Source organism: Pollachius pollachius, assembly GCF_949987615.1.
Source record: "Pollachius pollachius genome assembly, chromosome: 3".
NCBI lineage: Eukaryota > Metazoa > Chordata > Actinopteri > Gadiformes > Gadidae > Pollachius > Pollachius pollachius.
In genome coordinates, this window is record NC_136936.1 from 14363333 (window position 1) to 14373220 (window position 9888).

A 9888-nucleotide genomic window follows, 5' to 3' on the forward strand; every position below is an offset into this window, starting at 1 on the left:
AAATGATTGAACCTGTTTCATATGCATCACATGCATCTTGCCCCTGTATGGCCTGTGAGAGGGACAGCCAAGGCCATGGGGTCTTGTAGAAGGCGTAGTAGCGCCTCCAAGTGGGCTCAATTAATAAGTACACCCAGTGGCAGCCGTAAGTGGAGAAAATAAATACGTTTACAAGCTGTCCCTAAGTAGAGAAAATAAGAGTTAAATAAGGGTTAGATAATAAAATAAGTATAATATAATAAAGCTTTATTTTAAAGAAAACCGAACAAATTTACAATGTTAATGAATTCAATGTTGCTTTCAGCCAGGGGCGTTTCTAGGTTTCATGAACATCCGGAGCTAAGCCCAACGGGAAAATGAAAATGCCCAAAAAAATTGTATGCTTTATTGTGCATGCAATTTTTTTTCATAATGCTTAACCTAAATAAACAAAATATGCCACTTATTATAGCTTTAAATAGCTACCAGCCTGAATAAAACAGCCTAGTGACGCCACTGCTTTCAGCCAGCGTAACTATAAGCCACCATATATCCCTCACAGTTTAACGAGCTGGCCACTGCTGAATATAGAACTGTGGCCGGATAAATTAAATTAATGAGGTCATAAGTTTACTAAAGTTGACAAAAACAAAACTATATGAGAGTTTTTACGTATTTGTGTAAGAGGCTACAACACTATGTTTTAAACTAAACTAAAGCTATCTGCAGTCTTATGAATGTCACGGAAAAACCTGCAAACCCATTTTTTTCAATTGAAAGAAAAAATCCATACAACACAAAAAGTGAAACCAAACAGAATATAACAGAAGTCTTCTAATTTGAAAAATGATTTCCGACCTTGGCTTAGTTAGTATCTGATTGAAGTGATGAAGACCAGGGGTTAAGGCATTCTTATGTTGGTGGCCTATTAAATATAGTCGTTTGAAATTAATGTCAAATACAAAAATCGGACAATCTACTGTAAGTGACTTGCTGGTGCAGTGTTAAGTCCTGCTCATTGAAGTGCTGGAGACCAGGTGCAAGTAATGCTTGTGTTGGTTGTTAGTCAAACATAAAATCATTGTGGATTAAAATGTAAAATATAAAATCTGACTGTCTATAGTGTCTTGGTGGTGCGGTTGTTTTTCAAACATAAAGTCATTGTGTGAGAATAATGTCTATAATTGGTAAAATTATATATCATTACCTTGTTGTGTGTGTGTGTGTGTGTGTGTGTGAATAATTGTACATATATTACTGTTATTTATGTGAGTACACATACACAATCTGTGTTTTATTTTCTGTTATAAAATTACAACCCAAAAAAATGAATTTGTTCATAGATAGGATAGATGAGCTAAAGTAGTAGTTAGTCATTACAAAGAAAAAGTCATGAACAAGAGTACACAAAGCCCCATAAGAAAGAAATGACATTTAGATCATTTTCGAGGGGTTTAAATCAAACACAAAAACAGTGTAAGATCAATAAATTATTTCATCTTTTCATTTGTGTTCATGGAGGACAGGTCTTTATGGCCATGTAATATTAGGCAATGCTAAAGGTGACAATCTCATAAGGACTGTGCCGCAGAAGCAATATTTTTTCAAGCCAATCAAATTGTCCCTGCCCCTAACAGAACATTCCTGTTTATTTATGAGATCCAAGATGGAATACACAGCCACAGATCCATCATGAAACCCCACATATACATACAGCTGCTCACACACAGCCACGGCCAATGGCGTCTGGCACATACGCAACATCCCCACTTTCCCCCCATCGGCAAGTCGTATCACCGTCAGCAAGGACTCTGGATGCACATCACAGAAACACTGTGCGGTCAGGGCAGAGGGCTGAGATAGGCATACAGCGTAGCGCCCTGCTTTGTCCAGACACACTGCAAAAGCAGGACCTTCAACCTTCACCGAGCAGGCTCGGTGTGTGGAGAGGTCCAAGTACGCCATGCTGTCGTTGTTTGTGGAAAGGAGCATGAAGCTTCCAGCAGAGGATGTCTGGACGACATGTGGCTGAATGCTGAATGAGCGAGGGAGCTGAAACTGCTGCAACATTGTGTCCTCAGGTAACTTCCAGGTATACACGACTCCACTGGAACCCATCACCAGGACAAAGTCTGGCTGTTGTGGAAGCATGTGGAACGCCACAACATGCTCAGAGTACGCTGCATGAGAGAAGCGCCTGCTGACAGTGCCAGACCAAAGGTTGGTGGCCAGCAGGTCTTCTTGGCGAAGGCCAATCAGGAAGGTACCCTCAGGTGACACCTTTGCTGCGGCTAGGTAAAGGTTTATGTGGCACACAACACCACCGTTTTGCAGGTTCCAAACTGCTGATAGGCCTCTCTCGCAGAGACTAACAGCAAATTTACTGTTTGGGGTGATGAGAATGTCTGTTGCACTGCTGCCTCTGATACGGAAGATGTTCTGACGCGTGTCCAGTTGCCAAACGTAGATATCTCCATCTGAAACTGACACAAGATGGCTGTTGTCTGGAGAGAGCATGAGTTTTTCCACAGGCCCATCATGAATGAAGTTCACTTCCGGATCTCCTGTCCGCAAGCTCCAACCCCATACTGCTACTGAGCCGTCTGCAGTGTAAAACTTCTCCCCAACCTCGTCGGCCACCACCTGGCTAACCCCATGTGTCATTTTTGGGGACATACCAGCTGCATTTATACCTTCCCACATTGAGAGACAACCATGAGGAGTGATAGTTATAAAACCTGAGGCTGTTTTGAGAAGTCTAGGAACAGACGCGCTGCTGCATGTGTCAAGGGAAAGAACACATTCCCCGCTGCTTATGTTCCACACCAGGACAAGGGAACAGGATTGTAGCAAAGCCAGAAAGAGATGACCTTCCTGGGCTAGCAATGCATGGAGGAAAGCCTTTCCCTGTGGAGTTATAAACTGGCCCAACGTTACCCATTCACATGTGTTCCACAGTGTAATCTGTTGAGCTTTGCAAACCAATAAGGTGGCTAGTTCATATGAGTAATCCATATTGAGAATGCTGTTCCCACCTTTATCACTATAACACTCAAGTTGAAAAGCAGGTTGGGGTGGTCTTCCATCCACATTCCAAAGCATTATATTTCCGGTAATGTCAACACACGCCATATCACACTGTTCTTCACAGAGGATTATAGACAGAATAGCATTCTGATTTGGGTTTGAACATTCACAAACGGGATTGGTGTTGTAAATGTCAAATATAGCCACTGCCCCTGTCTCCTGCCCACAATACATGAAACACCCATCAGTGGAACAAACCAAACAGGTCACAGGGTTCTGACACTGAAAATTCTGAGGTTTGCCGTTCGCGCCATGAAACACACTCACAAAAAGTTTGTCCTTCCACCACACACACAGATGTTCCTCCGTCTCCACACATCCCTCGACCATGTGTGTTAGCTGATATGTCTCACCCTGGAACTCCTCAGTTTCCAGTGGGCCCTCAACTTCTACAAACATCTCTGGACTGGTGACAGCCAATAAGAAAAGCATGTTGCAGTATGTGGAAAGCAAGATTCTTCTGCCAGTGCTAATCACTCGAGAAAACTTCACTTTGAGTTGTTTGTTGCTCAAGGACAGTTCCTCTACCTCCCTCCATGGGCTTCTCCACATCCAAGCAATACCACTTTCCATTACCCCAACTACAACATTGCAGGCTGTCAAAGCAACTTCTTTGATACAGCCTTGCCCTCGTATCCCCTCACTCAAGGAACACTGAATTGAGGGAAGTATGGAAGAAGCAGGGCAAAGAACAACACTTATGCCGCTTCCTCTTCTTCTCCTCTCCTGTTCAATCTCCTGAATGTAGACTTCAAGTTCTTGGTAGATACCGACAAAAGGAAGAAGTCTGCTCTCCATCAACATTGGGAGCTCCTCAGGAGAGCTTTGAAGGATGCATGCAGTTGATTTCAGCATGCTGGCTAAGAGGACTCGTTCCCTGGGCAAAGTAACCACTTGTGACCTTTTCTCTCCCATCAACATGTCTACCAGATCCCCCAAAAGACCTGCTAGAACCATGGCCTGCTGAAAGCCAAGAGACAGTAATAACTTACGCTCCAACTCTTCCCACCTTTTACTTTCTTGCAGGTGGTGGGGCAACTCTATGATCCTCCTCAGGTTCACTAGACCTCCCTCTTTGCAAGCAGAGGACAAAGCATCGGAAGACCTGAACACAAAGGGCTGACATGGTGGCTGCCTGTCAATGTACACCGTCATTTCGGCAGTTTCAGAAGAAGCCGTATTAGTTTTGCTTGACCCCAACTCTGTTGTTCCTGATGGCTCTGGCTTCCTCGTAATAATGAGTGGTTTTGCATTTCCAAACGCCCATCGGCCATTGAAATAGTCTGCCATCAATGAATGTAGCTGCTCCCTCAACTCGTGACAACCTAGATACTTCTTAGTCACCACCAGGCCGAAATGCCTGCACACCCAAAACAACAGGGGTGCCGCAGCAGTCACAGTCCTCCTGCCGAGAAACATCCTCAGGTCCAGCAGGAGTCTCTCCACATCGACGTGAGGTACCCTCAACCTGCATGAGTGGGCTTGACCTCTCGGAATGTACTCCGTCATCAACACCTCGTCGTCACTGGACAACAGGTCAGTGAGCTCGGCCTCCGTGAGCCCAGTCCTTGAGATGGTGAGGTAGGACAGGCAGCGACGCACCAGAGTCAGACCGTGTTTCTGCTCGAGGACGTCCAGCAGTGCAGAAATAGATGCATGGACGCCATCAGGGAGCGAGGACTCCATCACTTCTGAATCTATGTGAAGGTGAAAGAAAAAGATAACAGTTGAACAAGAACAGTTGACTGAGATTTCCTCAGTTGTGGTTAAGGTTTAACCTAACTATAAGGGATTGTATATAATATAAATATACATTATACCTGAGGTCCAGTGCAGAGTTTTGGAGTGCAGGAGGCGAGCGTAGAAAATCTGAGAACAAGAGCCCAGAGCCTTGTTAACCAGAGTCTGCTGCCCAGAGGTAACTCTCCTCCCAGAAAGGCTGAGCAGGGAGGCAACCATTCTGACACACTGTCTCCTCTCCACCGACTTCAACTCTACAAAGCTATAGCCTTTGCTCTGTGTCTGACCCGTTTCCATCAGTAAACCCTTCCTCTCCTTGTCCTTGGTAGGCACAATGCTGTGCGAAACAGGTAGAGGTGAAGAAGTGCATTCTGGATAGTGTAGTTGGATGGCTTGTAAGGCCTGCGTGCGACGGTTGGACACTGACAGGATGAGCTTGACGCTAGGGGGGAGAGGGGATGGAAGGCATTGGACCATGTGTTGGACATCCACGTCGTTTATTTGATCCAGGCCGTCCAGGATTAGTACAACAGGCCGTTTGGGAGTAGGAAAACTGGAGAGGAGCAAGGAGAGGTGATCTTTGAGCCAAGATGGAGAGAGATCAGGTTCCAAATACTGGCTGGGGATACTTTGTTTGGGTCTGGGTTCTGGAGGCTTAGGGTCTTTAGGCTTGGGATCAGTGCGTAGATTAGGGTTGGAATGGTGGTTCTCTGCACTACAAGGTTCATGGTTTGGATCCAGGTTAGAGGGCAGGTTTTTTGAAATGTTGAGGTCAGATGAGACGTCATGTGGTTGTCTGTAGCAGCACACTATTTGATAGCAGAGGAGGGAGAGGATGTGCTTCGGGGACGGGTTAATTGTTATGTTAGCAAAATAAGGAATGATCACTGGGTCTTGATCAGCTAACCACGATTTCACCTGTAGGGGGAGAATCAGAAAGCAGAAACAGAATTGTACTTTTTATGAGGGAAAGAGAACATTACTTATCCCTAGATCCCTAGAAATGGGCACTACTTTTCTGAACTTCTATGAAGCAGTTCTTTTTTTATAAACAAGTGTATATTTTTAGAGCAGTTGTGAAAGTTGAGAAATAAGTTGTGAAATAATTCATTCTTCAGTGAGTGAGTCTGATGGCTGTGTGTCTGTTACAGCAGATCATTTAATATATGATGCTGATATAATCGATATCCCCTCCAGAAAATACCAAGTTTCCTTGGTGAAGAGACAGACATATTTTTTACAAATGAATTACACAAATAAAGACAAAAAGAAGATTGTATTATGAATATGGGAAATGATAATATGCTACATGTTTAAACTGACAACATCAACCTTTTTAACACTTTACCTGCTGGCAGCAGTGTGCAAGCAGGACTGTTTTCCCAGTGCATGGCCCGCCTCCAACCACTAGCGGGCGCTGTTTAGCCCTCTCCACCAAGTAGGTTTTTATCTGCAAACAATAAATGTCATCTTAAAGGGAGCATATTATGCCACCAGGTGAAAGTCTGATTAGCCATTGCAAGCCGTTTTCAAAATCTGCGGTTTTCTGTGTTTTAGTGACATCACAAGTGTCCACCTAGATGTATCCTGGATAGATCACTATACCAGCCTACCCAGTTGACTGTGGCAAATATTGCTTAACTATCAATCGTACATCTAGGTGGACACTGCCACCTTTGATGTCCCTAAACATAAGAAAAGGCAGATTTTCAAACAGCTAATGATGGCTAATCACACTCACACCTGGTGGCATAATATGGCCCCTTTAAGATATTCTGTATACCAGAGTCCTTTACGATGATTATACATAGACCTGTGTGCAAAGTGCACATGTACATTCCAAGTACACAATGTTATAGGTGGTGCTTGTTTAAAGCATACAAAATGAAATAAAATGAAGCTAACAAAATTCTCTGAATTAAAATGAGGTTATTTTCTGACCTCTTCTGCCTCTGGGCGAGTGACGTCATAAAGACGTGAGAAGACACCAGACAGTTCCTGCTGGGCGGCCATCTCCCGGGCCAACGCGTCGTCAAGCTGACGGACAGGTAAGGGGTTACGGCGGTCGACCAGGTTCACCAGGTCCGAGTACACCTGGTGACACAGAGACTCTGTGTAGGCTCGCCGCCTGGCCGTGGTGAAACCGTGAGGACGGTTGCATTCCGTGGTTGTGGCGTACACCTGGAGCTTAGAGGAAGTGATCAGGCTCGGCAGGAAGTCATCACAGAGCTGCGACAGGAAGTGGTCACCAGACGGCTGTGTGTATACAAAAAAAGTATTGGTGGAAAATAGAGGAGGAGGTAATCACAGGAGAGGAGTCATGTTATGCTATTACCATTATTATATATCAACCAAATCACAGGATATATCCACATACAGGTTAAGCTTTATCACACTTCATGTCAGCTCTGAATTAAGAAAACAGAGGCTAACTAACTAACTACAACATACGCTTGTCATTCATTAGTTGTCATCAAAAAGTGGGCGAGAGTGTGGTTGAACAGTGCCTCACTGTGGCTGTGGAGTGTACTATCTGCCCTTAAGTGGACAAAGATGGATTGATGGTATATAGGCTATAAAACCCTGGTTGTTATACCAGTAAATGTGGAGTGAGTAGTGGGTCTTGGTCTGGATCACTCTGCTTCTTTCCACTGCTCTGGCTGCCTGCATTGCAGACTCTGTGAATGTAGACCAGGCAGCGACTCATGATGTCATCACCAGAGCCCTCCTGCAGAGCCAGTCGTAGATCTGCATCAAGCTCTGTTGAGGAATCCAATGACCCATGTCAGGATAGTAGAACTAGATCCACACACACACACACACACACACACACACACACACACACACACAATGGGCTTACCTGATCTTAGATAGTCGTGGGCTCTCTCTTGCGTCATGAGGCCGTCACGGACACAAAGACCCAGTGCAGTCTGAAATACTTTCAGCGCCTCCTCTCCTTCATCCCTCCTCTTACTCTGGTCTTCCTCCCCTACCTCTCCCTATGAGGAAGGACACAATGTGCTCTGTGTTGTTTTGATGAGGACCACCGATGCTCTAGCGATGGGGAGGATTCATCCCACAAATGCAAATATATGATACAATGCTTTCATCCAATGTCATGTCACAATCTATTCTAGTTTTAATCCATTTATTTCTAAGTAGTAAGTAGCGTTACCTTCCCCAAAACCCTAACACCCACCCCGAAAAGAATCGGACAAAATTAAATAACTACAAAACAAATAATACACAAACAAATCAAACACAAAGCCCATTCGTAACTCAATTTATTGGTTACATTACACCCCATGCGAGAGGGATTCCATCACCCCATCAATCAACTGAGTCACGCTCACGTCGCTCTCAATAGGGCCTCCGCTTCGACAGGCCCGCGTCCGCAGCCAATAGGAGGGCAGGATGGAGTTCTCGTCCCTCAGGTAAGCCTCCTCCAGGGCACTGGTTGTGATTCCTGCATGCTGGCACACCTGGAGCAACAATTGGTACTCTGCCACCTTCACCTGAGAAGGCAGGCCGGCCCTGCCGTACTGATGTCCCACCAGTGTCTGCAGGGCCCCCATGTGGATACAGAAGGAACAACAGCAATGGGTGAGGCAGTAAAACACTGAATAAATCTCAACATCACAGAAGGCTTGTTGGTCTTGATTTGAATTTGAAGTTCCTGTTGGTCGAATTCATTCCATGCATTTAAAACTATTGTGTCATATTTTAACATCGGATTCTCAATTCATAACATTAGATCCGTCACATGGCTGCTGTACCACACGATGCTGATGACATTTGGGTCTGGAACACTTATTTTGTAAATCATTCTTGTGCAGTAACCAACCAGTAAGTAGGGGCCATTGGAGTTGTTTTGACATTCGTATATCAGCTGCTGCCTGGTCCTCTGGTCTGGCCATCTCCTCGGATCACTGGACTCATATGGGTCAATCACCTGCAGGAAGGCATGCACACAGATAACGTTACACAGGAATACCCTTCAGATTGTGTTCGTACATCAGAGGACAGGCGGGAGATCCGCTCAGATGCAGGCAGAAGCCCACATGCAGGTTATACACACTCATACACACGGGTATGTGCGCACACACACACACACGCATGCACACACACCTACACCACATATTAATATGCCTACCCCACATTTCATTATTAGCCAATGAGGCACATATTATATAAAGGCAGCCTTACCATGAGATCTAGTCCATGCGTGTTCCTGCAGTGCTCTCGTAGTCTGGGGAACACAGTCTCTCTCAATGCCCTGCGCTCCACCACCGAATCTGTGTTTACACACACACACACACGCACACACACACACACACACACACACACACAAGTGCAGCCGTAAACAAACAATACCACCTCAATGGAAAACTTCACCCAAGACCTGGGGTTCCAAGACTTTGGACAACGGTCAAAGACGGAGAGGCAATTCAAAAGCAACACAACACAAAATGATGTCTGTTTTTCGAGTGGTGTTTAATATAACAAGACTAGAGCAGCTAGATTATGGATACCTGCGGTCACCGGCCTACCTTCTGGGTTGGAGATCAGGTAGATCTTCACACAGGAGGTGCAGGGCCGTGATCCCAGCGAAGACTGTTCCATTCCCCCTCTTCAGAACGGGGTCTCAAAGGTTTTGATGGGAAAAAAATAAACAATAAACAGGCTTCAGTGTGGAGGAGCCATGCCATCCACAGTCATGATACAATACACGTTACCACTCATAAAGCTTTTAAATCTAGGTTGAGCACTAGAGATATGGACCGCTTGTCTCTCTGCCCCATGCTGGTATCCTGGAGTAGGAAGGAAGTTCTATGGGCTCGCTGTGCCCTGAAGGGCAATCACACCCATCCTGGGGGAGGAGGGCTGAACGTACTAAACACAAATGCATGTATACTCAAGATTGCCGATTACACACACACACACACACACATAAAAACACCTGATAATTTTTCCCATATTTTTTATTAACATTTGTACACAATAAATACAAACTTTGTTGTGTTTTTTTTTTTTTACAGCCAATATGAATATCTTGAAATCAATTTTGCACCTTCTCTTGTT

General features: G+C 44.9%; 1 protein-coding gene across 1 annotated transcript; it reads right to left on the reverse strand.

Annotated features, from left to right (window-relative positions):
* Positions 1–250: 250 nt before the first annotated feature.
* LOC307073746 (NACHT and WD repeat domain-containing protein 2) lies at positions 251–9614 on the reverse strand. The gene is made up of 10 exons (XM_079733708.1): positions 9357–9614; positions 9013–9101; positions 8651–8758; positions 8160–8366; positions 7667–7805; positions 7403–7566; positions 6748–7062; positions 6155–6256; positions 4887–5724; positions 251–4763 (listed from the first exon to the last, which is right to left on the reverse strand). Exons 1-10 carry the CDS (start codon positions 9427–9429, stop codon positions 1510–1512), a joined length of 5289 nt encoding a protein of 1762 aa, XP_079589834.1. The 5' UTR covers positions 9430–9614; the 3' UTR covers positions 251–1509.
* Positions 9615–9888: the final 274 nt, after the last annotated feature.

Excerpts from the sequence above, each read along its gene's own strand:
- LOC307073746 (XM_079733708.1), bottom strand. The coding sequence starts at position 9,429 with ATGGAACAGTCTTCGCTGGGATCACGGCCCTGCACCTCCTGTGTGAAG. Across the intron at positions 8,367-8,650 it reads CCAATGGCCCCTACTTACTG|ACACTGGTGGGACATCAGTA; the intron begins GTTGGTTACTGC and ends GGGGCCCTGCAG. Across the intron at positions 7,806-8,159 it reads GAGGCCCTATTGAGAGCGAC|GGAGAGGTAGGGGAGGAAGA; the intron begins GTGAGCGTGACT and ends CCTTCCTCATAG.